General features: G+C 39.9%; 1 protein-coding gene across 1 annotated transcript in view; it reads right to left on the bottom strand.

Moving 5' to 3' along the window:
- Nucleotides 1-27838, bottom strand: part of LOC121958228 (voltage-dependent calcium channel subunit alpha-2/delta-3-like) — a 43558-nt gene that overhangs the window by 3072 nt on the left and 12648 nt on the right. The window contains exons 6-32 of the mRNA XM_042507103.1: nt 25526-25640; nt 23113-23274; nt 22402-22533; nt 20607-20667; nt 20326-20476; nt 20044-20118; nt 19858-19947; nt 15739-15852; nt 14420-14498; nt 11967-12100; nt 11565-11582; nt 8246-8317; nt 7820-7900; nt 7644-7718; nt 6656-6739; nt 4454-4525; nt 4277-4338; nt 4110-4177; nt 3913-3958; nt 3704-3801; nt 3459-3552; nt 1942-2037; nt 1698-1819; nt 1007-1084; nt 860-921; nt 728-772; nt 575-637 (exon numbers count right to left, since the gene is read on the bottom strand). Coding sequence (XP_042363037.1) covers nt 575-637; nt 728-772; nt 860-921; nt 1007-1084; nt 1698-1819; nt 1942-2037; nt 3459-3552; nt 3704-3801; nt 3913-3958; nt 4110-4177; nt 4277-4338; nt 4454-4525; nt 6656-6739; nt 7644-7718; nt 7820-7900; nt 8246-8317; nt 11565-11582; nt 11967-12100; nt 14420-14498; nt 15739-15852; nt 19858-19947; nt 20044-20118; nt 20326-20476; nt 20607-20667; nt 22402-22533; nt 23113-23274; nt 25526-25640 — 2349 coding nt within the window. The remainder of the gene's footprint in view (nt 1-574; nt 638-727; nt 773-859; nt 922-1006; nt 1085-1697; nt 1820-1941; nt 2038-3458; nt 3553-3703; nt 3802-3912; nt 3959-4109; nt 4178-4276; nt 4339-4453; nt 4526-6655; nt 6740-7643; nt 7719-7819; nt 7901-8245; nt 8318-11564; nt 11583-11966; nt 12101-14419; nt 14499-15738; nt 15853-19857; nt 19948-20043; nt 20119-20325; nt 20477-20606; nt 20668-22401; nt 22534-23112; nt 23275-25525; nt 25641-27838) is intronic.

Below are 27838 nucleotides of genomic sequence, written 5' to 3'. Positions count from 1 at the left end.
ACAAATTGCATCAACGGAGAAACTGATATTTATTTCAGGGCTGCAAATAGTCAAGTCGTGAATTTTATTTATATAACCCGATAGCCGAAATTTGCCTTAAGGGCAAAGCATGCAAAATTAAATGAGATAAATAAAATAAAAATATAAGTAAGAAAACAACACCAGAATACCCAGCGGACATATTCAGTTAACAAAAGGTGTGTCACGTCGGAAAGGAGTAGGAGGAAGTGAATACTTATCAAGTCCTACCCCTCTTTTGAAACGTTATCAAAAAACTAAAATTAATATATTAATCATGAATATTCTCTCTTTCAGCCCCAGTATTCAACATACACACCTCGATTAAATATAACAAAAATGAAACATTTATTACAAAACAATAATAGATCAATCTGAATAAAACACATACACATCTTTACAATCTGTACAACATACAACAGCCTCTGTCCTGTGCCCTCACTTTGGATAAGGAAAAACTCTCCCAAAAAAATCCAGTTATGGAAATGGGAGATATGTGTTTGAGTGTTTCTGTTAGTATTTTATAGATGTAAATGTGTAAATATACACACAGTACCTGGGATTGCTCCTCTGTGACAAGAATGAAGCCATTGTTGTCAATGAGATAACAGTTTATATCCTGTCAGAAGAGTAAATAAAAAGATTATGTCAACAAAACAACCTGAGGGGGAAAAAAAATCAAAAGCCAGAGTTATGTGATTGCTCTTACCGCGTTATCACAGCTAATGCTACATTTTCCATCCAGAGCCGTACACTGAGAAACAAAACGCACATAGTTAAGCTTCACACCTGATCAGGGAGCGCATTTAAGCTGTCTTAGTAGTTGCTGTCGTGTCGTTACCTGTCTGCAGGCGGTCCAGAACTTCCTCTGAAAGAACTCGAGCTTCATCTGGATCCCTACAGCTGAGACCAAAAACATGAGAGACTGCTGAAAAACAATCATTAGCATGAAGACAGTAATGATAAAAAAGACTTCAGAGGTTGGTACCTGCAACTATTGGAGACTTTCTGTCATCGAGTAGCTGAATTGCTGTACTGGCCAAAACCACGCTCTTATTTTCTAAAGCTAGAGAGGAAGAGAGTTGAGATTACATGTTTGCTCACTAGGTGGTGCCCTTTACTCAGCAGCCCCAGCTGACAGGTTTAAAAGAGACCGCAGTACTGGTCTATTACATTATAGTAATGTCCAGTCAGAGCTTCTTCGAAAGCAGGATGACTGTGATGTTTCAGAAATGGGAGCCATGATGGGACATTTCAGGTTATGAGAGGATGCAGTCACCATTAACAGAGAAAAGGTGGTAAATGTCCCGGAGAGAGAAGCTGAACTCAGGCTAGCAGACAGAGCGTGAGCCACATTAACTGCATAAAAGCTGTAAGGGAGGTGAGCTGTGCTGCACATCCTATCAGTGGAAACCAGTAAAAACCACACTCCAGAACAGAAAGAGGGACATAGAGGAAGACTGATTAAGATGTTAAAATGCTGAATGACTGGAGCAACAAGATGAATTTCCATAAAGTAATTTACATAATGCTGCAGTCGATAATTGAAAGTATAATAGGAATGACTTAAATAACGTAAAGTGCAGATTATTTAACAGAAAAAGAAAGATTATGTGCTGAATCAAGGAACCTTTACTTTGCACACTTGAGCTGTCTCTTATCTTTTTTGTTCTGCGTACCTGTGCTGAAGGGGATGGAGTAGACAAATGTGCCGGGGACCTGCTCTGCAGCTCTCTTGTACCACAGAGGGAAGTGATCAGCATTAAATACACCCTCCTTGTCCTCCGCTGTCAGGAAATCTCTGAGGAAGCACGCAGAATGAAAGAGAGGCGAGGAGCGCAGGATTAGATTCATCAAGCACAATCACAGCCTCGCCTCGTGCTGTAAGTAATGATTAGAGAGATGTTGAGCAGCGGGACTCACTGATTGGAGAGCTGATCGGCGGGCACAAACAGGTTGGTCCTCGACAGGCCGGTGCGTGTACCCAGGAAAGCAATCTCCACTCCTTTGTCCGAGTTCCTGTTAGTTTAATATAGTAAGAACTCTGTAATCTGTACATGATTTCCCTGAGTGCTGTCCCCGAACATCCCTGACTGATGTCTACACACAATCATACAAAGTCACATGTAATTTAGCTTTTTCTTTAAAATGTATCATGCAGGACATTTATCAGTTTATTTATGAAGCATAGCTTAAATCGACTGTCGATGAAGTTTAAGTTGAACAGAGAAAAGTTCCTGACGCAGCTGATGTAACTGTTCTTCAGAGGATTACAGTTTAAAACAATATTTTATAGGCGAAATTATTAATGAATTGATAACGCAAATAAATTACTCTGAAATGAGAGTATTCACAGGCTCCCTGTTGAGTACAGAAACCGGTTCAAAAATTCTCATTCTCGTTTACAGAGCACTACACGGTCAGACTCCCAAATTCTTCAGCTTGTTCTCTTGATCATATAAACAACATTAGCTGTCTGTTCCTCACACCCATCTAAAGACCCCTGGTGACTGAGCTTTTGATGTTGTAGCACCTAAATTTTGTAATGCTCTCCCTGCACCATAACTGTCTGCTGACTCTGTGGTTTCTTTTAAAACTCAGCTAAAATCACACCTGTTTATGCAGGAGTTTGGTTAATATGTATGCACTTCCTCTGTATTTTCTTGGTGTTTTCATGTGCTCTTGTTGTGTATTGTATTTTTTTATGAACTGTGCAAAATAGTTTTGAATTTTTAACACCATGGACACATAATCTTCTATGCTTTCTTTCTCATTTTCTGTATATTTCCCTTGTGAAGAAATAAGTGATCTATGTCAGAGAAGTGCTATAAAACTAAAATTTTCTTACTTACTTACTATTCATTAGTTGCAAAGCCTTACATGACATGCACATGTTCAACACTCATTTTAAGACAGAGAACATCACATCAACATGTACATCAGGACATTAAAATAAGATTTTAAGTGAGCTTTAAAGGATAACTTTACATTTTTAAAGTTTGTCTTAAACTAGTACTCACATGTTGATATGTAAATTCAAATTGTTTTTGATCGCTGTGATTTTTCCTCCAACTTATAATGGCTGTGATATACACCTCTTCATAACATCATTTTATTGTAAGTGATGGAGGACAAACGCAGCCCTCATTATGTGCAAAAAATGCATTATAAAGTTACAACTAATATGAGGCTTTAGCAGTTTGATTTAACAAATCAGGTGTTTATCTACCAAAGATACAGTTTAAGTACAAAATTCATACCGAAAAGTATGATGGCATTTTGGGTTTCCATGCAGACTGATATCTACTGCATGTAAAACACAATCCCTCTTCAAAAAATCTGAACTATCCCTTTAATAGACACCCTTCATTAATGATTAAATAACAATTGCAACTGTGGCCTTGAAAGGAGACTATAAAGTGGTGCCAAAATGTTCTTACTCTGACTTGTTGAGGGCCAGTCCGGTCCAGTAGGCCTCCAGTGGAGCGGTGACCACAGCATCAAATAACACCTCCTGGATCAGCTCTCTGTCACCTGCAGTCGTTTAAAGACCCAAAACATCCATCTTTTTGTAAAAATCATTTTGTGCTTATTATATTCACCCTTCTTTTACTGTTATTTAATAACAGATAAAACGGGCTCCATGTAGTCTAATTTATTCAGGTCAGGCTCATATGTGTCTTACATTTGAGGTGTGGTCTGTGGCCCGTCATGAAGAGCTTGATGGCTTGAATCTGGGTCAGGTGACGGTGCTCGTGCTGCTCCTCTGTGTTGCAATAAGTCCTGTGGTCCAAACAGAGCCACAACGGTTACATCACAGGCCTCCACATCCCCGAACACAGAGAGATAACCTACATAACGCATGAACGCCCGCTCCCACAACCCCAGCGTTACCATTCATCTGCCAGGGCGACATCTGGCTGTTCCAGATCACGGAGCCCTGAAAAACACAAGTCAGTAACGCTTCAGCAATGCCAGCCTGGGTGGACTGATACAATAAGCCCTCCCACACAGGCAAGTCAGAGTGACATGCATCTCACTGTATTCAGGCTTCTGTTAACAGAGAAGATAAAAGTGTTGGAGTGACATACCGGCCTCGACTGATACATTTCCTCTGAAGAAGTACTTTCCGTGACCTCTGGAGAGAGCCACTCCGACACTGCAGACACAAGCAGAGGAGAGAGTCAACTCTTAACTATAATCGAGCCATAAACTGACAGAAAGTCGTTTTAGGAATGTAATGAAACCTTTCTTCCACCTGAATGGTGTTCCTTTGATGTCAGTGTAGTAATAGTCATTGTGCATCTTCAGGACACGCCTCTGAAAGAGCAGAAGAAAAAGGGCAGATTAGATTTACTCCACGAGTCCAGAGAAAACAGAGAGAACAACTCTCATCTGATAGGGAGACACTGAACGTCTTTATCTGCAGCCTCACCCCTCTATCCACTGTCTTCTTCACCTCCATGGAGAAAGTCCCCGTCCTCCTGTTCACCATAGCGTTACGCAGCTGAAAGATAAAGCACGCAGTGAGGCACGGAGAGCAGAGAGGTCGAGGTAGGGTCACAGCAACCTGTTTGTGGCTGCCATTTTACTGGGACACTGAAAACAGAGTCACACCTTAATCATTAATCAATGAATTGATATGAAATAATTGATCATTTACTCGACTCTAAAGACAACAGACCACTGGACAAACTAATGAACACCCAGTTCAGTTCGAATGTGAAATCCAGGCATTGAGTGAGTTGCAATCGCATAACGTTGCATTCAAGTGGAAGCCCCTGGGGCTGAAAAATGAAACCAGCACGGCAGTGCTGCCATAAACTGCAGTCCTTGCATGGCCACTTGAGGCTGGCTGCAAATGCAATTCAATCCCCATAGGCCCTCCATGTTAAAGTCTCCAACTTTACAGCAGAAATAAACATGTTTACAGTCTGGTAGAAAAATGGTTTTCTTTCTATAGCTAACTTCCTCTTTTATGACAACTGTACAAGGACTGCATTTTTACATAACTCACTTGTTTAAATGTTATTATTGATTAAAGCTCTACATAATTACAGCTGTGGCTGCTAGTAATGACAGGTGGGTGTGGTACTTTCACAAGTCATTGTCACAGCATTGTTTGGGTAATGTAGCCATGGCGTAACCTCAGATTCACAGTTATAATCTTAGTTGTAGTTGTCATTATTTCAGCTTTTCAATTAATTAAAATTAATTGATACAAAAATTGTAACCTTAAAAAGCCTTGCTCAGCCTCTAGTTACACTAAAAGACCCTCCAAGGAGTTCGGTATTTAGTTTTTCTGTTGGTACAATTTGTTTTAATGGTTTTAAGCATGTTTCTTTGCTGGCAAAAAAAAGCATTAGCATTTTCACAATCAACCATCACTTTAAATGCACCATGCTACAGATTTGTTGGCTTTTTTTTCGATGAGAGTAACTAGTACTAGAAGATCACGTCAGGTCACTGCTCATTATTGGAAGCAGTAGATTTCACAGAAAAATCCTGAACAAAACATTTGAATGGAATGAGAGCTATGACACTGATAGTGCACCACTTCTTGTGGATTTAAATCCAGGGTGTGAGAGAATCAACGTAACCGTAGAAACTCACAACAACTTAACTCCCACTGTCTATGGCGTCTCATCTCCTGCCTATCCACACGCTGCACGGCGCAGGACGAGAGAGAGGAAGAGCCCAGCTCTGATGGCAGAAGAGCTGAGAACTGTGATTACTCTGAGCAGCATGTATGGAAATTAATTATACTACAATATATTTCTCCCTCTTTTTTTTGATTGATGAGGAAGTTTGTTGTTGGTCATTTTTTAGAAATAAAGTTTCTCAGAGGGTCTGAAAAGTAATTGTAGCAAAGCTAGCAGCTAGCAATACAGTGGGAACACATTGTATGTGTGAGCAGCACATGATGGAAACCTCACCAAACTGCTGCATCTTGCACTCTTGTGTTGCTGCAACACTATTACAGAACTGCCTGCATCAACAATGCAGTCGAGCAAATATTTCACAATAAAAAACCTTGTGTGATCGACTTATGGGATTCTGTCGACAGAAACACCGTCAGAGGGCTTTTATTTTGAAACAGAAACAGGAAAGGTTGAGTAAAGACGATACATGTGTATTTTATCATGTCTGTGACCGATAAAGATGTTGAAACTGTAGTAAAATGTGGTAAATGGTCAATGTAATTATCAAAACACCATTTCTATTTCTGCGGACAACCGTGCGCAAGCCATCGTTTCTCTACATCGGCCACAGCTGAGCGGCAGCTGAGATGCACCTGAGCAGCCTTACTCACGCAGGCAGTGTGGCTGCTCTAACTTGTTAACATGGGTGTCGAAAAAAGAACAACAGGTTCTGCCACGCTCACAAACTGCTCACGCATGCAGTGAGTCACGAGCGTTAGGGTTACATCCACCATCTCATCCTTATGTGATCAATTCTTACTGTCCAAAACTCAAAAAGGGAGTCTGCAAACCAATGGGTGATGTCACAGTGGCTCAGTCTATAACTTATACAGCCTATGGTTGCATGTAGACCAAAGTACATCAAGCGTTTCATTTTGAACAATAAAGTATGACTGTTTTCCTATAACACTGGTTTTTAGGAGTTTAAGACGTACGGCATCGTCCTTGTCCTCCCACTCCACCTCAGAGAGATCGACGCTGCTGTAGTTGGGCTTCCTCCTCTTCTGTCCATCCTGATACTGCAGAGGAACACAGTATTCACAATTTAATGATCCAATTTGTGTCGTGTTGTTTTATTTCTACTAACCACGATCTAAACATGTCAGCTACTCTAGCCTGATCCAACTGTGAAATCAAGTAACACATAATTGTTTTAATTTATGAGCTTCATATGACAGAAATAAATCTATTTAGAAAAGCTTCACTGTTATCAGTCTTTTGTGTTTCAATGTCACATAAGGACTCACTGTATGCTCTTATTTATCAGGCCTTGTTAAGGAGATTTTGCTGTGTAATTATTTAACAAATCGTGTGTGAAATTAACACTGTCGGGTAAATGAAAAACGATTAATATGATTGATAGGAAACCCACGCTCAAACAAGCTGATGCATTAAACTGTACATGTCAAACTCGGCTACTGTATGTCGCGTGGTCCACAAGAAACAACAAGTCAATGAGTACAACCACAGCACAGTTTGAGCCACAGAGAGACACTCACAAAAAAACCAACACAGACCAGCACACACGCACAGTTGCACAGAGAGGAATAGCACTAACACTGGCACACACAGATCCACTAGCACAGCCATAGCTCCTGAGGAACCAGCGGTCCCAGGGCGAGCGGCTGTGGTCTCTGCCACCGAGTGTTAAGTTACCTCTGGGAAATCTCAGGCCAGCCAGCCCTATGAGTGGCCTTTATCCCTGCATGCATACATCAAAGGAAAAGGTGGGGATTACAGACTATACGAGCCCATTTAGCTTCCTAACAGGATAACACATTTGTCTCTGTGTGCCTCAGTTCATAATTTCCGTTATGTACACAATTGCATGGACAAAAAAAAAAAAGAAGGAAAAACAGGGTAAAGTCAGGGAATGCTGTGAGACTGTTGTGGTATAAAAGTAATGTTAAGAAACTGAGTTACCAAAGGCCTGAGGTCCGGGTGTGTCAGAATGTAGCCGTTGTTTGTGATAGCGAATGCGTAGCCATGGATTCCTAACTGGAGACACAGAATAAAATACACAAGGAAAAACTTTTTTTTTTAAAAAAATGCATACTAATACATTCATTTATTCAAAGTGCAAGAACAGCTGACTGTACCATATGTTTAGGGATGAGCTTCATCAGCTCCTGCAGAGGGATGTCTGTTCCTACGACCCCCAACAGAATACCCTGGTTCTTCTGCATGAAGAGATTCAAAACACAGCTTTACATAAAATCTGCATAGTGGTGGAAGGATTATTTAGGTCCTAGTAAAAGTGCCAACACCAAAACATAAAAGTACTTTACACCAGTGAAAGTTAGGTCAAAGTAAAGTATTATCAGTAGGGCTGTCAGCGTTACCACGTTAATCAGAATGGCTGCCATTGAAGTATTGAATTTAATAAACATCTTTTTTTTCCCAGTAAAATCCTAATCTGAAACATAGTAACTATGGGTGTCAAATAAATGTTGAGGAATAAAAAGTATATCAAAACTACACTGAAGAACAATACTAATGTGAGCAAATGACTGTCACTCACTCACCGTTTCATTCTTTGTGCTGAAGACAGGCATGGCGACTGTAGTCATCAGACTTGGGCCCGCTTTATCATTCAGCTGAAAAAAAAAAAAAAGTGTTGATTGCTGCCAAGTAACCCTACTGAGAGGAGAGTCAGTAAGTTCTCCAATCAGGTTTGTCCGTATCGGTCAAAAAATGAACAGAGAAAGAAACACAATTAAAGTGTATTTCTATGCCGATATTCTTAAAGGTTTACCCAACATTTCTTAATCAGTACAACTTGTATATTCAGAGCAATAGCAAACACAGTTAGACATCTATTACACTGCATATGTTCTGCGTTGACAAACTGAGATTCCAAAGATAAAGTCTTTTGTCCTTCTATTGCTGCAACTGCAGAAAAAGAGCTGCTGATGATGTTAAATCAATAATTTTTTGCAAAAGAAAACCTAAAAAAAAATCAACAGAATAATATAAAGATGTGATTTTAAAGAAAAAGAACAGCTGCCGTGGAAATATTAATCCATAACTGGTGAAAACACCTTTTTGTTTATTCACACAGTACAGTAGCTAATTACCAGTCAAGAGGCAGCCGAATTGACATGAAGTTCAATTAAAATTTCCAGATAGAAAAGAGAGGAGCGTGAGTTATTCGGCGGGGAACAGCCTCAGGTCCGGACAATAACTGAGCAAAGGTAGCTACAAAATTAAGAAACAGGGAACACATAATAAGGTCTCACTAGATCAGGATACCACTTGACACTTAATTAATTACAAGCAGCATCTGAATCAATCCCTGCAAAAACATAAAGGATCCAGGTCGCAGCCTTTCTGTCATTAAACCTGAACCATGTGAGTGTCACGTGAGGCTCAAAGGAGGAGGCGAGGTCAGTTCAGTAGGATGAGGGCTGACATAATGAAGCACATGAGCGCTGTTAAAGTAGGTCTGCTATTCCCTCACCCCATGAGTCGACACAGCTGAGTGTGCCTTTGTCCCTGTGTGTGCTTGTGTCTGTGTCTGTGTCTGTGTCTGTGTGTGTGTGTGTGTGTGTGTGCGCGCGCGCGTGCGTGCGTGCGTGCGTGCGTGCGTGCGTGCGTTTGGTTGATGTTCATTTGTGTACGTGCATGCATGAGGCAACCGAGCTGTGAACTGCAGTGTGTACTATCTTGCTTGACAAAATGAAGAATGGCGGGTCCTTAAATTCATCACAACACACAATGGAAGTGGAGACTGGACTGCTTTGGTCTACACACAAACACGCACGCACACGCACACGCGCGCACACACACACACACACACACACACACACACACACACACACACACACACACACACACACACACACACACACACAGGTAAAGCCACAGACGCCTAACCACCTCCCCCTTCTCTCTCCCTTTTCTCTCCCTCTTTCTTGGTCTCCCCTCCAATGTCAGTTTTATTATGGGCTTTAGGAGATAAAATGCAATGATCCACAGAATGATGAATGGTGTGTCTGAGGCTGAGATACAAGAGCACACACTCCAGAGGACAATCTCCTAACCCTTCTGCGTGTGTGCGTGTATGTGTGTGTGTGTGTGCTCATCGTCTCCATACTGGAGAGAAGTACAATAAATGTTCCTCTATTGCGCCTGTCCCTCAGAGGGAAGAACCTCTCCGAGTTCAGACTTCCTGGGAAATATAAAAGCATAATGTTGAAAAATAGGTACTATAAGCAGCTTTCTCACCCTCTCGATGTGCACCAAACAAATCACAGATTGTACGTGCCACCATTTTCTCCAAGTGAACAAAGACAAAACTGGAGTAGTTGTTTTTGGAGCCAATGAGGAATGAACGAAGTCGGCGCTCAGGCTCAGTCGGCAATGATAATAACCACAGACCAAGTCAGAAATTTTTGCTAGCTAGACTCTACTTATGGAACGTACCAGTATCACCCTGTGAAAATACTCTGTTAAAAGTCAAAGTCCTGCATTGAAAATGTTACGGTAAGTAAGCACAATTAGGAAAATGTACTTAAAGTATTAAAAGTTAAAGTACCCAATGCAGCAAAATTATTAGAAAAAAACCCTATCCCAAATAATTTTAAAAAAGGAGAGAAAAAACATTAAAAAAAAGGAAAAACCTTGAAATTATGAACAAAATTGGAAATAGCCTTACCCAAAGCTTAAAATTATTTAAAAATAGAAATAAACTCCAATGTTTATCAAAATAATTGACTTACTTCTGTGTACTGACTGATTGATCAATCATCCATTGTTGCAGCTGTACATGTATAAACTCTTTGGTAATTTCATTATAACACTACATCATATTTTATAAACTCTTATTATGTTTTTATGCAATGCATGTAAAGTAGCTAAAGCTGTGTGATAAATATATTGAAGTAAAAAGTATAATATTTATAATATAATGTGGAGTAAATGTATAAAGTGACTTGAAAAGAAAACACTTAAATAAAGTACAAGTACCTCAAATTCCCACATAAGCACAGTACTTGAGTTAATGTACTATGTTACATTCCACAACTGCGTGAAGTACACCTTCAAAAATCTATCAAGGATTAAAGGACTTATGTCTCAATAAGATTTGGAAAAACTTGTCCATGCATTTATCTTCTGTGGACCAACTACTGTAACTGTGTTTTTTAGGTTCTCCCTAAAAATATCGATCGGACAGCTGCAGCTGATTCAGTGCACTGCTGCTCGAGTCCTCACTAAGACTAAGAAAGTGGATCACATCGCTCCATTTCTGAGGTCTTCCTGTCTGTCAGAGACAGAGTTGATTTCTGAATACAACTGCTGATTTATAAAGCACTGAACTGTTTAGGGGCAAATTACATTTCTGATGAACACATATCCAGACGTCCCAGGTCATCTGGGACAGGTCTGCTTTGTGTCCCCAGAGTCAAATCTAAACATGGAGAAGCAGCATTTAGTTTCTATGCACCACTTTTATTCTATTTTGGCATGTTTTTATTTTCTGTCTCTTGGTTCTTTAATGACTCTTTTAATTCTATTTAAATGTTCTTTTATAGTGTGTTTCTTCTGCACTCTGTGAGTAAAGCACTTTGAAATTCCCTGTTGCTGAAATGCGCCGTATAAGTAAACTTGCCTTGCCTCGGGTCACTCCAACTTTATTCAAATTGACTCAAAATTGCTGCATCCCAGTGGAAACCTTTTATTACCTGCCCATGATCTCCTTTCTGATGCTAGTTTAAAACTACTTCCCATCTGGTTGTTTCTTTTATGATAACAAAACAAAAAGGTTGTTTTTTGTTGTTTTTTTAAAAAAATCTGATTATACGTATAGATACTGTAAAGATCAGATCACGTGTATATATTTACCTTATGAGCCTGAGAAAGCTGAAATGAAAGAAGAGACGCATAAAGATTGAATCGTCCAGTGAATTAAAGCCTTCACACTGTGCATTGACTTTGTGGACGCAGATGTAGGACGGGGGGGAGATCCATGCAGATTAATGAAGCTCCTAATGATGAATCATTCGAGCAGCATGAAGACTAATGATGAGAAAGCAGACACACACATGTGCACATTTAGTGCTCGGTACGGAGACGGACAAAATAACATGAACTGCAGGCTGCAGAAGAGGAACCAAAGCATGTTGCCGCACTGTACAAACTGTCTCACTCACATGCAAATGCAAATTGAGAATGAGGACTAATAACAAACACAAGAAAATATGATTATGCTTCATCCCAAGAAGTAAATCACTGTAACATACTCACAGCACTGTCCACGTAAGCTTCAGTCCACACGGTGTCGTGCTCGTGGTCAATGACCTTCGGCCGGCTCATGACATGAAGATACCTCATCACGTTCTCCTGAACGTCTGCTAAGGTGGAGATCTGAGTGAAATATCCTGCAATTAAACACACACAAGTATTAAAGTGGAAACGCACATGTTTTTGCTTTAACTTATTAAATGAAGTAAATGTTGATTGCACAATGTAATGACTACAGAATAGGATTTATTTAGATTTAGTATGGCTCCCTCGGCCTCACTTTTACCATGCAAGTCTGTCTGCCACTGGGTAGTATCTCCCGGGAAAATGAAGGCTTGATTTATGGCACAAAGGAAGTGCATCAACCACAGCGTGAACAGTTAGCTATCAGGAGCTATCCCCAATAAGAGTATTAATGTATGTTAAAAACCCCAAATTGCTGTGTAATAAATTTGCCTGTCTATTGCATTAAAAGCTCGTTTCATTTGTTGTGAAAGATTTTTTTTTGTCTCAACTAAACAAGATTTTGCCTCAGTTTTATTTTTTTGGAATTTAAAAAAAAAATTGAAATTACTTTTCCTCTCATGTTTTTCCTCCATTCACTCCTACGTTTATAATTGAAACCAAAATGTAAGTTTTTTGCAGCCTAGTTGCCAGAAAAAAAATGTTGCCATTGTTTCTGCAAAGCACAGCTTCACATTTGCACATATACATATCATATCAACATTTTTGTGGTGACGTAAAGTGCCTTAATGTTTACATAGACTTGTCATCACTCACTCCATACTGACACAAAAAGCTTCTGATGCCAATCACAGCTTTTCCAGCTGGGATTGTGCCACTAAAACCAGGTATTTTAAGCTAACACACGATCTTTTCCTAATCATAACCAAGGTGTTTTTGTGCCTAAACCTCAACCTCAGTGTTGTTGAAACATAAAGTTTCAGCATATGTGTTACCTAACAAGATGTAAATGTAATGTTATGGTTTGCAGAAGTGTGCAATGACAATGTTTTTTTCTGGTGACTGGGTTGCTATTTGCTCAGCTCTGAGGAAAACAGAGAGCGATTCTGTAGTCTTTGCACCATGGGTGCCAGAAATAAAAACCACTTGGAAACACTAGGTACTAACTACACATAAAAGTATCAAAACTGATATCCAGTGGTGGAAAAATATCACATGAGCAATGATTAATCCTGCATCTAAAACTTAAATAAAAGTAATATCAGCAAAAAGTCGGACTGCCCCTTTAAAGTCAAAGATTTGCATCATTAGTCAGAGAGCCCTCAGTCTACTGAGACTGATTCAAGTAGAGCAGTCTTTTTTTGCTAGTCAGTGTGCTGTGCAGTGCACTTCTAGGGACATTATAGTCTCCAGATTTTGCTGCAAAGTGAGTGCTCCTGACTTTCATGCTACTCTTTGACTCAAACAGCTGCGGCATGGAGGAGATCCTTGGCACAGATGGAGAGAGAGGCTGCTCTTCTGCTTAGAAGAAGTGAGATTACAGCAAACAGCAAGCTGATATCCTGCAGCGTCTGACTTTTGTTTGATATCTAGTGTTGGCAAACCTGTTGTTGCACTCTGCCGTCGTTAGTGCCATTAGTTTGTTTACTATATAACGTGAATTCTGCTGTCACACTGAACGTCCCATTGAGCCCTGTTCAAATTTTAAAACTTAATACGCAAAACAAATCCTCAAATATTCCTATTGAACTGCCAAATCTGATTTGACTGAGTCGGGTATAGCCCTACCAAAAAAGGGCAATAGCTAGATTTTTTAGTCACGTTCTAAACTTTATCCAGTGCTCTTCTTACAAAATGTTGTAATTTGCTGCTGATGTCCCTGACATTACTGCACTGTACTGAACCACTCTGGAAACAGGTTTCCAGTCGTTCAGCTTACAGTGACACATGAGCCATTTGACTGGTGTGAGCTCCTGCTGTTGCTGACAATGCTTCACATTAGACATGTAAGGTTATTCCTCAGCAGGGGTCTGTATGGGGAAGGATGTTTGGGGCTCGTCTCCCCACAATCCTTCTGTGGGATCTGTTTTCCTAGCTGTGACTTTCCCTTCCAGAGGGCACTCATCCAGAGCGTTGACACGTGGGAGCCATCAGCAGCGAGCAGCCAAGGGGGAGACACTCTGACAGGAAGAGGGATTAGAGCGGATTGACCTCTGACCCCCCCAAGTGCCACTTCATTGCCTCTTGGCAGAAAGAATCTGAGCCAGCACACACACACACACACACACACACACACACACACACACACACACACACACACACACACACACACACACGCATACTACACATGCAAAAAACACAAAAGGCCAAACCACACGGATACCCACACATCCTCCACCGACATCGCACTTCTCCGCAGAAACACCACATCAGCCCGCACTCAACACTCTGACACCAAGCTGTCTTAAGACGTTTATCAAAAAGTCCCAAACCTTTGTTGGCACAAGCCATCCATTTGAGGTTATCAGCGAAAGCAGACTCTCGTCCAATCAGGTACGGGAATATGCGCACCTGTGCAGAGGACACATAGATGTCGACGGTTTCAGAGATGGAAGGATTAAAAAAAACATGCAAAGTGAAGTGTCTCCTCAGTACTTTATCTTCCCGTCCTGATTCTATCAGGCTCTGGAGCAAGACGGAGCTGCATGTTTTTACATCCTCATGAGGAAACACTGAGCATTGAGTTGCTCTTTTTTCATTCTTTACATTTTTTTCAGTCCATCTTTGTCCGGTTGTTAACACTAAGTATTTTTTCAGTTCACCTTTGTCACTTTTTAACAATTCTTTTTTTCAATCCACTTCTGTCAGCTTTTAACTGTAAGGTTTTTTTTCAGTCTACCTTTGTCACTTTGTTGACTGTAAGTTGTTTTTTGAATTCCACCTTTATCAGTTTTTAATGGTGATGATTTTTTTTTTTTATTTCATCTTTGTCAGTTTTTAACAATAAATATGTTTTTTCAGTTTGCAATCTGCAGTTAAATTTAGCTGATTTTCTTGTGTTGGGGGGTTTAGCATGAGGGCATGTACCACTGTCCTTTTGAAAGAACGCTGTGTGACACTTTGCCAAACCTGCACGGCTCATTGGCTCCAGATGCTTTGCTAAGCATGAAGCATATAGGAAACACTGAATGGCTGCCATATAGCGGCCCTGAGGGTGTATGAAGGGGGGGTGGGGTAGCCTGCCAAACACTGCCCTGTACTCTGCCAAACACTGCCAACACACATATGCTTGATAGGACTGAACAAAGCCCCTGAGCTGTTGTTTTTATTGCTTTGTGAGGGGCACAGCAGTCCATTTCATTTCAGTTGCATTTAGGTCTTACAAACGGAGGCTAACAAAAGATTTTAAACCCATCGTTGAGTCCGGGAAGAAATGTGGGGATGGAGAACAGCAGCGAGGGAACGAGGAGCAGCGCCTCTGAGACTGAGCTGCTTGTATTGAGCTAAAAGCAGTTAATTTCCCACGTTTTATTCCTCATGGGGAGAAAAAAAAGCGCTGTAATAAGTCAAAACCTTGAAAAACATCATATTGACATGGACTTTACATTTCAGAGTTATGAGTGGTAATGAAGTTGAAAAACAATCCTTCAAAAGTCAAGACAGGAGCCTCTAGCTGGCATAAAGTATTATAATGTACATCTATCCCCGCTGGAAGAAAAGTGCAGAGCAAGCAGGAAAAGTGAATGAATAACATTGAAAATTAGACACCGTGAGGAATAGAGGAGAGAGTGAGAGAAAGAGACAGACTCACCTTTCTCTCTGGCCAATTGTACTTCTCAAAAACGTCGTCATACATTTCAGTCGCTCCATCAGTCACGAGCATAATAGCCTGGCTGCACAAACTGCCATGTCCAGTGTGATTAAACTGCCAAAAGAGAGAAAACACAAACAGAATTTACATTAAAAACCTAGTTAATATATGCTCTGTTATTTATTTCTTTATTTATTTAACCAGGAAGAATGTCATCGAGATTAAACAAGTGTCCTAGACAAGACAAGTAGCAGTACATTTAAGTTTCAGACATACTGTGTAAAACAAACAGAGCTGTCTGCTCCCACTGTACATGATGATGATGTCTGATATGGCAGTTGCGAAGCCATCAGTAAATAAAACACAGATGATGCCTCTTGGTAAATAAACCTGAGGAGCGTGCTACACTTTATTCTGATGCCAGAAGATGCATCGCAGTAATTAAGCGGTTTATTGACCTGTAACAGAGTGAATGTGGAGAGAAAGAGGAGGATGTAGTGACACGATCACAGGATGAAAACTGCTGAGCTCTGCTACTCTCACATCACACAGGCCGAGCGTCGGGAGGCCTTCACAACTCTCTTTCTGTTAAGAAGTTACGTTCACACCTGACAATTAACTCACTATAACATAATTTATGATTATTTGGTGTCTCAAAAGTCTGTATTGGCTCAGCACTTGTTTCCTCATTACATGATTAATTATATAAAAAAAAAAGTTTGTCTAATATTAGACAATGTTTGTAATTTTTTTTTCATGCTCAGTTATAGTAGTGTTCCCCAACTGGTGGCTCGTGGTTCAAAAGTGGTTCATAGGTCTTTCCTAAATGGAATACAATTGACTTACAATGGTTGTCTGTATTTTGTTTTTTGGTATTTTTTGACGCTCCCCAAACCTACAAATATTTTTTTTCTTTTAAACCCCTTCGTGACTCTTGGGAACTGCATAAAAGGTTTGTCCCATATGATTGTTTGACTGTGATAAATGGTGTCATTTTGATGATTTTTATTCCAGTGGGTCTGCGGTACGGAAGACATGTTTTCTTCAAATATTGTCAAAATTTTAAAATAAGCCAAAGTTTTGGAAGAAAAAAACAATCACCAATATTATTTTAAAGAAAACACATCTGAAGTCTCTAAAAAATGTATGCGATATTTTTTTCCTACAAAGGTCTGGGCTAAGCCCCTAATGTCTTCAAATGCTAGTAACCCCCCTGGTTTTAACTAATTGCACTTTATTCTTGAAATGTATTTTATTTCATTGTGTTTTAAGCCCACATGTTATTTACATTTTGTCAAAAAAAAGAATATGTGGCAATTTCTCTTATGTGCGAACCTTGAACTAATGACTAAGGAGAAATCTGGGTCCGATAGCTGGACCTGTTGGGATATGTTTGTACCAGGTTGTAAACATGTAGATTTCTACTGTAAAGTTAGGGGTCTATGGATATTTACCCTGTTTTGGAGCCTGTCTCAGGTGGCCATTAGAGGAACTGCAGTTCTTGGCAGCTTTTATGCGTCTTGAAAAAGCCAGTTGCTAACGTGGATAAATGAGACAACAGAATATCATAATACCGAAACGCACTGAACCCTGCTTTACAGCCTTGTAGTGGTGGCAACGCTACTATACTGTAGTTTGTTTTACCTTAGCAACAGCTTTTATTTCTGGCGATAACATTTATTCCTAAAAGTGGTGGTGATTTGTGAAGATTATGTTGCTAAATAAAATGTCTAAGTACCATAAATGTTTGTTTACCACAGAGCTTATTTTCTGCAATGATCCAAACTCCAATGGAAAAATCCCAAAGGCTTTTTCTTGAGGGAACCAGGATGATGTAAACTTCTGGGTTGGCCTACAAAAAAACATCATCCCTGGGGTGCTCTATTTGTTAAGCTACAGAGGTTACCTCTTGGCCTAAAGTTGTGCTAGGTTACCAAATTCCAACGTCTTCCAAATATCTCGCCGCGAACATCTTGACATAGAATGACAACATTTTGTCGTGAGATATGGAGACCAAAACCCAACATCAGAAAAATGTCACAATGTAAATGTCCACACAAAATGAAATTCTTACATCCGTAGACATTTAAAATATGGCCAGATTCCATTCAAAATTTACTGTCTGTCCACTGTAAGAGTCCAACATCTCTGGTGTCATTTTGACCTCCAGTACCAGCTAAGATTAATGACATTGGAGGGTCAACAGCTCATCTTTTTGCCAATTTCCAATATGCCTATTTAAAAAAGACTCATTTGGCAGATAACCAATACCGATATCAACATGTCACCTTTTTTCCACACCTAATTTTACTGATCATCATCTCCTCTGTAGTGGAATCAACATCATATAATGCATACTCTTATTGTAATGACCCACCAGCAGATGGAGACTTAAAATACAGTGTTTTTTAGTGTACGTGATATTCATTCACTGTGTAAAAAAAACTAAAAAACCAACTTAGAGTTGTTAGAATTGTGCATCCCTATACTTTAAATGTATATTAAGCCATTTCTCTCAGTTTTGTATGTTAATAAGAAGTGGTTAATTTAAATGTTAATGATAAAAGGCATAATCAATGAGAGGGATCATTAAGTAATTGATGCTGATAAAATCTAATCAATTCCAAGTCTTGCTCGTTTGAGAGGTAAGTCAATGATTTTGCTTTAAAATTCACCAAGGGAATGGGTTATAAATTTCGTATTATAAAATATTTTACTAAATGCTCGCTGTTTTATGATTCTGTTACATCAATGGCCTGTGAGGAGGCGTCTTTGCTCTTTTGTATTTCTATGCTGCTCTTGTGAAAACGGTGTGAGGCTCTTCAAGTGAAGCGAGTTTCCTTTTGATTCACTCAACGATAGGCTTTATTTTGACTTCATTCACTGGGCGGTGTGTGCAACATTGAATTTCAGTAGTGGGCTACTGGCTACCTGATTACCATATTCATTGCAGGGCTTTAATTAATCTGACAAATGCAGAAGTAAAAGCTGCAGTCCCTCAGCTTCAGCCTCGCAGCCAAAGCTCGCCTGAAAACAGGGAGATAAAAGGAGGGCGGCGTGGCTCCTGGCCTTATCTGCTTTGTGTTCCAATCAGCCACGTTATTAATCATCGACATTAATTAGAGCCATTAATCACGATTCAGAATAGATGTGTCTGTGTTTGGAGGGCGGAACAGGGATACCGCTGGAGCGTTTCGACAGGCGACACACCTCCCAAACGCTCAAATATATCTGACTGGAGTGTGCTGCTTCTTTTGATTAGCTGAGAACATGCAGAGGGTTGTACTCCAACACTTCCTGTCACTGAAAACAAATGTGGCTTGTAAAATTGAAGTTTTCCTGATGTTGTAGTCAAGTGGAGTCCTTCAGTTGAATGAAAACAAAGTGCATCCGTGATATATGAAAAATTCATTATATTTATGTCAAATTAATCAGTGAATAATTAATCATTTGATGAAAACTTATGAATACTCTACAGCATTGTCACACAATCAGTAAATAGTAAAAACAAAGTTGGTTCATCTGCTTTGTTGTACATGTGGAGGGATTACTGGGGCCCAAAGCTTCAGTGGACCCCTTGATCTTTACCCACAAAATGTCATTCAAATGAACCGGTGCCGACCAAGAAGAGATTCAAAAAGACCACAAAGAGATGCAGAGGAACTGCAATGAGACTCAAAATCACTACAATAAAAGGAGGCACAAAAATGATTCAAAGAGACGCAAAATGTCCTCAGAAAAACTAAATAACTACAAAGAGACACACAATTACCCCAGAGAGTCACAAAATGACTACAAAGAGACACAAAATTACCTCAGAGAGTCACAAAATGACTACAAAGCGATACAAATTGACCAGAGGGGACTCAAATGATCTCAAAGAGCAACAAAATAACTACAAAACCACTACAAAGTCTGCGTGTCTTGATTCTTTGTAGGAAATGTGGTGACCCTTTTGCATATATGTGCCCAGGAGCCTGATGAACCGTAGTCCGCCCATGGTTACACATTATTTCGGTAGAATATAGACCAGGAGGATTTGTGTTTGCACAGCATTCCTATTATACTGACAGCTACAGAGCCGGCTGCTGAAGAGTGGTTTACTGTACTGGAACTTACATCATTTAGGATTGTAAACGCTTCGGCCAGAGCATCACCCAGCAGCCCGATCCCTTTGGCAAACAGCTTGTCCAGATGTTCGCGGAAATGCTAACAGATAAAGAGAGAAGCGGAAAAGAAATACTTAAAACATTAATCACTCAAACGCATCCTGATATGATCCATGTCAGATTAAACTCGACTCACATCTTTATTGGTTCTGTCGGCTCGGACCAGCGTGCCGTTCAAACAAGGCTCCACATAGTGGATCTCCTGATTATACTGAGGAGATATAACATTAACACAGATTAGTGTTCTCCGTGGAGGACTGAGCTCCAGTTATCTGGAACAGTTAACAGAAATGTCTTTGTTTGAAACTATTTTGTTAAGGTAAAAGACAGCAATAGACTAAGATTACGGTGGAGCACAAACATATTAACAAAAAAAAGTCACAAACAGAAAAAAAGGTGACAGTTTAGTTTAAATTACTGCAATGATGTTGAAGAAGTCGTCATCTCCGAGTGTGTCTAATATGGAGGAGACAGTCTGCCTGGCGATGGTCAGCCTCAGTCCTTTCATGCTTCCACTGACGTCAACCAAGATAACAACATCTTTAGGAGACGTAGCTGCCTGAATGTACCTGAAACATGGAGTTAAATTTGTACAACATGTTGAGAACTTGTTCCCGTAATGAGGAAAGAAATAACACTTCATTTCAATATGATGCAGCAACAAGAGCAGCACATTTTGTCTGCTATGTCGAGACTTACCACTTCCTGTTTCTGCAGTCAAAGCCAATGACGCCATGTTCATCTGGATGCCACTTTACTCCTGTCACACAGAGCAGGAAGTCAATATGGAGAAAATATTAGAGAAGATAACAGAAAAAAACATTTTGCAGACACAAGCAAACTAAAACCTATATATTATGTTGTACATGCTCTTGTAAGAAGGTGGCTGCAGGCAATTAAAATCAACACAAACAATTTACACACTCACAAGAGTTACCAAAAATGCTTTATGTTTAAAAGGCTTTGACTTTGTAAGCTGGTGATCGATATTTTAGTTTTGATTTTTTAAACCCTATAATTAATGTTGGAAGAAGTAATCACATCCTTCATTTAGGTGAAAGTAATAATAACATGCTATAAATGTACTCCACTGTATGTAAATGTCCTGCTCTTAAAGTTTTACTTAAAAGTATCAAAGTATCAATAGTAAAGAAGTTGCACAGAAATCCTCTGTCAGATCTGTATTATTATTACCTTCTTGCTTATGTTTTGGTTTGGTTTGTACATTTGTCAGCACAAATACAGCAAAACTACAGGGCCGGTTTTCATGAAACTTGAAGCAAAGCCCGAGGAAGAACCCTTAAATTTTGGAGCTGGTCTGACTCATGGGGTAAATACACAAAGTTGTTTTTTTTTACTTTTGTTATCATTGCAACATGGAGCAGTTGGCCTTGGTGAATGTCTGTTCTCTGGGTGCCCTCTTAGTTATATTATTGGATCATATATATGCAATTAAATGCATTTTTCTCTCAGTACCCCTTTTTAAAGATAAATGCTGTCCTATTTGAAGACAAACCTGAGAGATTTCTTTGTTTTGTCTTTTGTTTCTCACTGGTTTGAAGTGGGCAGGGTTCAGGTACATGTGGTGTACTTCTGAGCTCCAACCAGGATTTAGTAAAGACTGAATATAAATATGATAACAGCTGATAACAGTAGGTTGACTTAACTGACCAAGATGCGTCATATTTAATAATGTCACTGTATATTTTTTATGTTAAATCTGAAAGGTAACTGGAAAAAGTATAAAAGTGAGATATTTCGCTTTCAAATTAAATGGGGTAAAAGCATCAAAAAATAAAAGTACTCATAAAAAAAGAGCACCTCAAAATGGTACTTAATGTATGTACTTAATGTACTTTTTCACCACTGCCTAGTATAAGCAAAATATTGAGAACTATATTGTTTTTTTCGCTCTTTGGGTATTTGTAGGACGTAAGCTAAAGGATAAAAAGAGCGCAGTCGAGTGTGATTTTCAAATAACATTTAAATGATGAATATGTTAGTAAAAGTGTCTTGTAAAGCTTGAATGACACATTAAACGCACAAAGTCTATATCTGTGAATCATCAGCTGTATCTTAACTCTGCAGCACTGCAGTTTCACATCATTGGGACGGGTGATGAGTTCGGTTGGATCCAGCAGACATGCACTGTTCCTCAGTGCGACTGTCGACCCACACGGGCAAATTCTGATTAATTACAGTCTGTATATATGCATCCTCTCTGATGGTCTGTAAAATACAACATTAACCAAATTACCCTTTTAGTAATTCTAAATCATTTGTTCTGATCTGTTTTTTTTTTTCCCTGCACTGACGGCTGATGGCTCCCTTGAGACAAGCCTTTCTTTTCCCACAGAGAGAGAGAGAGAGAGAGAGACAGAGACACACACACACACACGCACACGCACACGCACACGCACACACACTCTCTCTCTCTCTCTCTCTCTCTCTCACAGGAACAGACAGTAAAATAGGACTTAAGTCTGACACTCACCAGGGTACTGCCTGAAGAAACCCTTGGCGCTCCCAAAGTACTGCCAGATTAGTGTTGGGTCTCTTTCAAAATTATCTACAAACACTTTATTCAGTGCCTCGGACCAGTAAACTCCGTTCACTATGTCGGGGTCTGAGGAGGACGAGGGCAAACACACACAGCGAGGGAAGAGAGAGAAACAAGTAAATTAAATGGTGATAATAGTAATCATCCTGGTCACCATCACTGAGAGCACAGTTGACCTTTTGTCCCTTATTGACCCCCCTGAAGGAGATACAAAGCCTGTGACTAAATCATCCCCTCCCCTCCTCCTGCTGGACGAGCCTCCCTTTGTGCTGTGAACACAGAGTTATGGGGAGTCCATTATAGCCAAACAAAAGCAGCCCTGGCGATACGCAGGCAGAGGTGACACACTCTGTTAAAAAACAAGAAGCGACTGAACAGCTAGCGTATGACAAACATCTTTCCCACCCTCCCCCTCTCTGCACTCTTTCTTTGGGAGCTCTGCAGTTTCTTTCCCTTTATGTCTGGACTGCCATCGATCCCCCAACTCCACTTCTCCCGGCCCGTGACACTGATACAGCTCCACCATTTCTCACTTTCACCGCTTACTTTCCCTCCTCCTTTTCTCCTCCCCGTTCATCAGCTCGCAGAAGGTAAATAACGCTAACATAATCCTGACTGTGTGCCGGCTGCTGGCTGAGCTCTCACCTTTGTTGTACATGTTGGTGGGTACCTGCACCACGCTGAGGCTCAGGTTGACGGACAGGTTATTGAAGTGGTCGTTGGGCTCCAGGAGGAACTCTCCTCCCAGCTCTACGTTATTGCCCTCCTCATCCACTTCATTGATCAGCACGGCGTTGAAGTACCGTACTATGGAAAAGAGGGAATGTGGCAAATGTTAACTGGAATAAAACTGTAATAGCAGTGTTGACATTAACTGTTTGATTCACATTTTCACAAGTTTATCTAAAAACAATATTCCCCACATGCATATTGAAAGAACCTGGTCTCACTCGCAACTTGTCAAGTACCAGTCTCAGACACTGATGCAAAGACGCAACCTTTAGCAGCAGTATGAGGAAACCAAGGCGGCGGCATTTGTTTATGCTCCGGGCAGCATGAGGTAGAGCATGAGGCTGATGCAGGAGGAGATGTCGATGAGTCACACAAACTCTAGATTTTCACCAAGGAGCGCACTGTTCTTGTCCCAAGTGAAACCAAAAGTCAATTGAGTTTTATTAATAATGACGCGGTGTGCTGGTTATTGTTGTATGCTATGCTGGTAATGTATGCCATATGATGTTCCATTTTGTTAGTCCAAAGCGTACATCTTTTAAGGCAAACCATGATGTTTTTATCATACCTAACCACTTTTTTTATTGGTTAAAGTTTAATTTGCTTAGTTTGAGGAGGTGATACTTATAACAAGCGCAGATTAACGTGCTGTCCCTGAACGTCCAAAACTGATGCAGGAAGGATACACATTGAGTGTCCTATTTTTTTCATGGCAGGCCACTGACCAATCATCGGTAGAACAGTTTTTTATCTTAATGTGATCATTTGCCCTGTCAATACTGGCCATCAGGAGATCTCTTCATAATGTGAATTCAATGAAAGTGATGGGGGAGAAAATCCTTGGTACGTGCAAAAAGTGTACTCTAAAGTTCAGTCTAAACAGTCTGAATGTCCTCCAAAGTTACCGTCTTTTTAGTATAAATTCTCTCTTTGTGTTTCCCCTGACAGTGTTACTGCAGCAGAGGGATAATAAAGCAAAGATGGAATTCAGGACTGACTTTGTCCCCCATCTTTTCACAGCCAAATTTAAAGTTTATTTGCCATATGCACAATCATACAAGTATAATGCGTACTGAAACGCTTATGTACCTGTTCAGAAGCCAGTAAGTACTGGAAGAACAATTACAGCAACAAAAAACTGTATGCACATATAAATCTAAATATTGTTTTAAATTAACCAAACCCCTCAAGGGGTTAAATAAATGTCCCTCATGTAAGTTATGTCTTTCAAAAATCTTTAAAACTGCTAACACCAAAGTAAAATAGACAGAATGAAGTCATGCAAAGTGTCACAATAAAACCAGAAAAAAAAAATGTGCAAATTGATCAAATATAAAGACAGGAGGGCTTCTACAAGGTCTGAATATCAAGTTACATTATTACATTACATTTATTAGGAAAAGGCTTTTTATTTCCACCACATGCACATGCCACACGGCAAGGGTAGGTTTCATTTCAACACTGTGGGACACATATGAAATGGGAGGCAGGAGGATGTCCTACCCCAGGACATTTTGAGAATATAACTCTTAATTTTCCTAATTTTGGTAAATTTGTATGTACCAATTTGTGCTTTCCTGCAGATGGAGATGTCAATAATATGGGGTTTATTGCCTGTGCTTTGCTTTCTTTGTCAAAGCACTTTATAAACTGTAAACTGTGTTTTTAAGGGTGCTTTCTAAATTAAGTTACTATTATTAATTATATAGTCAAAATAAAAGACCTTCACTGCTGTCATGTTTTGTTCTTAATATTGAGGGGGTGTATCCCCTGTGCCCCCCCAAACATCTACGCCATTGCTGTTTGGGAGAAATTTGGGGGTTAAATATCTGCACAAGAGTACTTTGAAACATGGACAGGAGGAAGCGAGGATAAATTAATCTGCTCTACCACCTGAGTCACAGCGACTCAAAATTAACATCCAGTCCAGTAAATATACTGTCAAGTATCCAGATTTTATCTTAATTTCTGTTTGGTTATTGCAGTTCTAAATGTTCCCAGTGTGTGAAAATGTGCACTAACTACAGCAGCTGTTATCGTCAATGGTCACCGAGGTCTAAGAACGTGCAAAATAGGACTTCATGACTGCCAGTGAAAGGTCTGGTCTCTCTAAAGTGAAACCCAACAGTTTGTCTGTCCTGTCCTTCACTGCCTGCCGCTGCAAAAGAAAGACTACCTCATCCTGTCTGAGCGGCCTCTCTGTGGCCTGTGGTCCTTATTGTCTGCACTGAGAGAGAGAGAGAGAGAGAGAGAGAGAGAGAGAGAGAGAGAGAGAGAGAGAGAGAGAGAGAGAGAGATGGAGGGGTGATGGACTCTACAGCATCACACTCGGGGGAGGCCGCGCGGGCATCACCATCAAGCAGCCCCTGACAGCTCATACCACGCCTGAGCAGCTCTCTGACGAGCTGCGGCAGGGCGGGCGGGGTGGTGGTGGGGTGTTGCTGCAGAGGGGGAGCAGCAGGGGAGAGAAACGTGCACTCTCAGCAGAACTGATAGTGCTGTAGAGAGGCACGTTAACCACCAGGGTTATTACTGTAGAGCAGGCCGTGAGACACTGCAGCTCTCTGAGACGCCCCACTGACTCTTACACTACTGCAGTTAGCTGGAGGCCCGACTGCAGAGATCTGCCCTCCATTACAGGCTGCCGGGCCTCACTGCGCGCACACACACGACAGCATCTGGAGATGGTGGTGGAGAAGCTTTATTCTATACACTGAGGGTTAAACAGGCCCAGACTCTTACCTAACAGCTTCATAGAGTCGAAACTCATTCGTTCAGAAGCTGCACACTTCCTTGATGTTACGGATCACATTGTTCAAGGGTTTGTGTTGTTTAAGACGTTAAGTTATATATATGATCAAAAAATAAAACATACAACAAATTAGCAAACTACACCAGTGATACTCAACTTGCACTGGTCAGTTGTAAACAAACATTCATTATATTTAGTAGTACATAAATTAATTTCCTGTTTTAAATCTTCTGGCGTTTGCTGTCATCACTCATGTTTGCTAAGACACAAATTAATTTAGAGCAGTGCTGCACAGGTCAGATGTACGCAGGGGCGTTTCAAGGATTTGAGAAGATTCAGGGGTCAGTGTCCCTTGATCCCCCTGACAGAGGTCCTCCACTGGCACTTTTAAAAAAAATCAACAAGCTCTATTTTGATCATTTTTAAATGCATTCTGGCACCTTATATAAATTACAAAAAAATCCCAGTGTGAGTGGATTTATTTTCGTGTGAATTAGAAGAATTCATCTATCATCCTATGCTGGCCTGATTTGGACTTATCTTGAGTATCACTGCTGTACACTTTATTCTACAAATCATTTACAGCATTATTCTGAAGCATCATTTAGTTATTGGTCATTTTTTTAATTTTAAAATGTTTAAACATCCTTTCATTGTTATTTTTTATTTTCTAATAATATAAGAATTGCAGAATACAGAATAAACAAAGATTCCTAAATTACAGGAACTTTTTTTTTACTCTTAAGCTTCAAATATTTCAGGGGCAATCACAAAAGCTGAAGTTTAGGCCTTTATCTTGACAAGCTTTTTGCAGAAAGATTAAAGATAGCGTTAAAACGCACAAACAACATTTAATAAAAACTGTCTTCATTGTTTTAACTCTGATTATTTTTTAAGATGTTCCTGAATTTAAAGATCAGTTGGAGGCTTTTTCTAGGCCCACATAAAGCAAAATCTCTGTTAGCACTAAAACACTAAACCAAAGAAACATTACACTTAATAAAAAAGTCTGAACTAAGAGCCAAGTTTCTGTTGTTTCATCAGCCCTGATCTGCACACCCTTGAACTGGCGACGAGGCTTGGGTCAATGCAAAACACCCGGCTGTCCTGACACGAAACAGCTGAGATAAGAGCCGCCGGCTTATCTCATTGTGGTCAGTGAAATGGTGCGTGAAAAATGTGCGGTGTCAGGGGAGGCGAGGCTGGCTAAATGATGCCATGAGGAATAATATCATGACATTGCATCATTATCGCAGGTGGATATTGAATTTTCCTTATTATTTTTTATGGCCTCTGAGATGAAATGTGTGATAGGCCTGTGCTTTATGTCAAAGGCTTGAATAAAAATATACAAACAGCTTAAACTTAAAGTATACTTTTTTAATGCAAAGTTTACTGGAAAAAAACCAATAAGATGTTGCAGCAAAAATATTAAAACAATTTAATGAATTCTGGTATTCTTATATAATCGTGGAGTCCAAATATATATTGTTTGATTTAATATTTACTGATTTAAAAGATGCCAAACTCTTTATGAATTATGGAGAAAAAGGAAACCTTGTTTTCTTACAGAAATAGTAGGGACAGTTCAATGTAGGTAAATTAAAAAGTACAGAGCAAACAAGTCCCACAGATACTTAAACCCATCTGCTTCAGGGGTGCGAAGCTATACTGTAGATATGTAGATGTGTAAATGTATAAGTAAAATATTTTCAAGGTTAATGGTGAAAACAAAACAATATTTGCATTATCATTTGTTAAAAATTGCAATCTTTTTTTTTGTTAAAGGTGTTTAAAGGTACAATCCTTTAAACACCTTTAGTAGTTGTGGCCCTGTGAGCAGCAGAGAAACGGGCAAAGAACAAGGTGACTCAAATGTATTCCTAT

The sequence above is a fragment of the Plectropomus leopardus genome, chromosome 2, assembly GCF_008729295.1.
Source record: "Plectropomus leopardus isolate mb chromosome 2, YSFRI_Pleo_2.0, whole genome shotgun sequence".
NCBI lineage: Eukaryota > Metazoa > Chordata > Actinopteri > Perciformes > Serranidae > Plectropomus > Plectropomus leopardus.
This window is presented reverse-complemented; position numbering and strand designations above follow the sequence as displayed.